At 58.8% G+C, this 4,423-nt stretch overlaps 1 protein-coding gene across 1 annotated transcript in view; it reads right to left on the reverse strand.

Moving 5' to 3' along the window:
• The window catches only part of VOLCADRAFT_92959 (uncharacterized protein), a gene marked incomplete at both ends in the record, with an annotated part of 12,204 nt that extends 9,975 nt beyond the window's left edge, over positions 1 to 2,229 (reverse strand). Inside the window, 4 exons of the mRNA XM_002952353.1 lie at positions 479 to 547; positions 1,243 to 1,417; positions 1,930 to 2,073; positions 2,204 to 2,229. Of these exons, the coding sequence (XP_002952399.1) occupies positions 479 to 547; positions 1,243 to 1,417; positions 1,930 to 2,073; positions 2,204 to 2,229 (414 nt within the window). The remainder of the gene's footprint in view (positions 1 to 478; positions 548 to 1,242; positions 1,418 to 1,929; positions 2,074 to 2,203) is intronic.
• Positions 2,230 to 4,423: the final 2,194 nt, after the last annotated feature.

Below are 4,423 nucleotides of genomic sequence, written 5' to 3' on the forward strand. Positions count from 1 at the left end.
CGCACAAGGGTGCTGCTGTGCCGAAGACGTGTCGTACTAATATCAGCTGTATACCTGGTCTCATTATCGGCAAAGAGTAACAGCCGCGACTACCTCCCCCAGGTGGGAGCCAAGCGCGACCGTTCCCAAAGCTGTGTAGTGCAAGTTGGGGGAAGACACCGTTCCTCCCCGACCACATACACAGCTGGCCCTTAGCGTCTTGCGTACCATTCCCGCCCACCACATTCCATATGCGGCACACAAAACGGCACACGCGTCTTGATGTGTCTGGGCCGCCACGTGGCGTGGCAATGACGTGACGGTCTGGCCGCCCTCTCCTCTCCTCTCTTCGGGAAACATCCCGTGTCCATTACTTCCTCTTTTCCCGCACCCCAGCTAACGCCCCACTTCTTGCATGCAACTCCAGTTCTCCCACTTCCACGACACTCTTTCCCCTCCCCCCCCACCCACCCCCCCACCCTGCCCCCGCCGGCTGTACCTTGATGTCCCTGTGTATGACCCCCTCCGCGTGCAGGTAGGCCAGGGTCTGAAGGATGGGCAGCAGCACCTGGACCGCAACATGGGCCCCGGGAAGGGGGGAGGGGGGCGGAAGACGCACAAGTGAGGAAGCAGCGGCCAAAGGGGGTTACGATGGCCCTCGGCGGGTGCGGGAGAGGGGTCTGAATGCTGATAGCTAAAGTTAAAGTCATAGTTATAGGAACAGTACTATTGGGCCAGATGGATGTAGAACGCAAAAGAGACGTGCGCATGTCGCCCTGGCTGGCGGAGGCACCTCCCCCTCCCCCTCCTCCTCTTCCACCGCGAGCTGACACCGGCGCCGGCGCCGGTGCGAGTTGGTGGACTGACATACAGATGTGCCGATGCCGCACCTAGCGACCGGGCAGCAGCTCCCCCCCCCCTGGGGCCCCCCTCCGAACGAGCCCCCACCCAGGGAATCCCCCGACCTCGCACCCCCACCAGGCCCCGTACATACAACCGTACATACAACAGGCGCGAGCTGGGAGGGCCCCCCCCTCCCCGCCCTTTCCGCCTGCCGTTTAACTCCCCCCTACCTTCTCCCCGGCGCCCTATCCGGTGGTGCTGTGCCGCCCTTCCGGGCCCCCCACATTTCCCCACACCTGGCCCAACCACCCATCTCCACCACCCACCCACCCTTGAACGGGAGCATCCTGAACACCGGACCCTAAACCCCCCTCTTTACCAGTCAACCAACTCGCCCTCACAGCCCCCTCACAGCCGTACCTGGTCTTCGAACGAGTCGAAGCACTTGAGTATGAAGGGGCACTGGGCCCTCTGCAGCAGCGACACCTCCGAGTACACCCGCTGGCGGGTCTGCAGGGTCAGGCTCTCCCGGCTGTAGCCCTTGAGAACCACCACACCGCCCGAGTACATGCAGCGGGCCCGGTACACGATGAACCTGCAGGGCCAGATGAGAGGGGGGATTGCCATTGAGTGCGCGTGTGTGTGTGTATGTGTGTGTAGTCAAGCCACGGCAGCAGACCGCAGTAGCAGCAGCAGCAGTAGCAGCAGTAGCAGTGGGTGGTATTGGGCAGTATGGACGTCTTTAACCTTCGCAGTAGCAGTAGCAGTAGCAGCAATAGCAGTGGTAATGACAGGGGAGTCAGTTCAGGCTGAGTGCGACGGGTGGGGGGTGGAGGTCGAGGCGCGGATGGAAAGGGTTCTGGGGACCAGGAGGCGGAGAGGGGAAAGAAGTTAAGAGGCATGATGGCGAGGGGTAGAGCGCGGGACAGGAAAGGCTGTTAGTAGGCGCTTCAAAGGGGGGGAGGTGGGGAGGATGTGCAGGTATGTTTTTGCGGATGCCGAACGATGTAAGTTTTGTCCAAGGCTAGTACCGCATCATGGTTCAGTTCAGGTGGGCCTGGTAAGGAACTGTATGCCTGAACGGAATTCAGTTGGTTGGGCGCTCACCCTTGCTCCTTATGCAGGAGAACCTTGTTTTTGAAGTCATCCAATTTTTCATAAAAACGGCGTTTAAGCTCATACTTGCTGAGCTTGCCGAAGAAGGAGCGCTGGCTTAAGCTGCTCGCAAAGCTGTTAATGCTCCGAGTCTCGCTGCGTAAAAGGTATCCATATGACATGTCAGCATAGCCAGGGCCTCGCCGCAACCTCGCAAAAGCTGTGACATGGACCATGTACACGAAGAAAGCCGCCTTCGATGACAAAAAGTTTCCCCATGGCTCACCTGTCACCTACGCTGCTCGCCGGCATCTGTCCTGGTCACAGCGCCTCTAGACCGCAGAGCTTTGTCGTCCCAGACGTTACGGTCACTCACAAGTAGCGTTTCGACAAATATAAAATGTGATTCGAGAAGAATGACAGCCTCTTAACATGAATACTTAAATTGCTTTGCAGCGGGAGCAGGCTGGGCGCGGAACCTCTTTGAAGGATAGTCCTAAATACCGCGTGTGCTATGGCTTCATAATTTACACAAAGCATCGCGCATGAGCATGCAGCAAAGCATGGATAGAAAACCCAATGGAGCGAGCTTCTCTTGTTACTTCGTACACTCGTACGTTATTCTCCCCCGTTGAGGATGAAATCTTCAAAGAACGTTCGAAGTATGTATTGATGTGTTATGAAGCATGTCGTGGAGTAGTTATTGGCGTTGTAATACTCGCTGCGATGATGTTCCTGTCCTGCTATCTACAGTGATGTGTTACGCGATTGAATCGGAGGCTTAAACTGCACTCAAGTTACGCTTACTGTTAGACATATAGCATAAAGACAAATAACATGGGTGTTGTTGCGATTCCCCCGAACCCTGCGGGTCCCGGCTCTTGCCGGGTGCACCTGGAACTTGACAAGGATGAGGCGAGAGCAACAATCGATCGCCTTAAGCTCGCGATTGATCGATTACGATCCAATCGCGTCTCCCTCTCGGCTCAGAAGCCCTCTGTGCAGCAGGTTGTGACGGCGCCTTCGCCTGTTCCTGGTACGTAATCAGACTCCTCTCAGCAACTGGCCAGTTCTATCCATGTTAATGCTTTAGACGTATTATCTCCGGGAGCAGTTTCAACATTGTAGTTGAAAGCGCACCCAAAGACTGTGGGTCCGAAATCTCATCCTGCTCTTCGTTCAATACTTTGCTTCCGCAGCATGATCGTCAGCAGTCCATCTCCACTGGAACAGAAGTTTTCGATTGTTTTCTCCGTTCCGCTGTGCAAAGCACTAATACCCAGGCCTCCGGTCCCTGTCCCTTCCTGCATCTCCGGCTGTGACCGAGCCCTCTCCAGAGCCTCCCGCGACACCGCCACCGCCTCCGCCAGCCATAGGCCCAGGCATTGCCCCGGCCTCAGCTCCCGCCCCGGGCCCCGCTCTGGCGCCGGCCCCACCACAACCCCCACCAGTGCCCACGCCGGAAGTCAAGGCGGCTCCGACAGCCACACCTGCCGTACCGTTCCCATACCGACAGGGCCCTGTGCAGGCGGGCCCTACACAGCAGCAACCCCAGCCTGCACCGACTTACATCCCCCCGACCGTTACGGCGGTGCCGCCGCCGCCACAAGCCGCCTCAGCTCTGCACCCTCAGGCGGCGCCGTTCGTGCCCTCCCGCGCCGCCGCTGCCACCGCCGCCGCAGCTGCGGCGGCTGCGGGTCACGCGCCCAGTGGCGGTGCCGGCTTCATTCCTCCAGCTTCAATACAAGGCCCCGGCGTGGGCGTGGGGATGGGGATGGGGATGGGAATACCACAACAGCAGTTCCAGCAGGCAGGAGCAGCGCAAGTGGCAACGACTCGTGCGCCGTTCTTGGGCACGCCTGCCGGTACGGCAAAGGGCCCTTGGTTTCGGTGGCAGTGCGAGGCTTTCCTCCCGGTCACATTGAGCCAATGGCGCGGGAAATGTGCACTGCTTCTGCTGTTGTTACTGCTGTTGTTGTTGCTGTTTATATCGAAGGGGAGAAAGGGGCGAAGGAGCTGCATGTAGGTTCCTGCAAAGATTCCAAAGCACCAACTGCTCCGACTGGGAAAGGGGGGATAGGGCGGAAAAGGGGCGACATGCGGCCACAGCCTGTTCTCCACGAGCTGCTACGCATGGCTTTGACACACACGTGGTTTCGAAATTTCGAAAGGATTGGGAAACACCCTCGTGCCCTTCCAACGGTTTCTGAGGGGCAGTGAAGGGCCCAAGGGGACCGGAGGACATTCGGCTGGACCCACCGCCACCCAAACCGACATGGAATGTCACTTGACCCCATCAAGTCATTCGGCTACGTAACATCCTCTACCCTACCCGCCAGCCTATCGGCTCCATTCGCCAGTGGTTCGTCTTACCCCCCAGCCTCCACCCAATCTCTATCCCCCCCCATATGTGTGCTGTGTGCTTTTCGCAGCTCCAGCGGCGGCGGTGCCGCCAGCTGCACCGCGGCCCGCAACTGCGGCTACCTACGTACCGCCGGCGATGGCG

The sequence above is a fragment of the Volvox carteri genome (genome assembly GCF_000143455.1).
Source record: "Volvox carteri f. nagariensis unplaced genomic scaffold VOLCAscaffold_29, whole genome shotgun sequence".
NCBI classification, from domain to species: Eukaryota; Viridiplantae; Chlorophyta; class Chlorophyceae; order Chlamydomonadales; family Volvocaceae; genus Volvox; species Volvox carteri.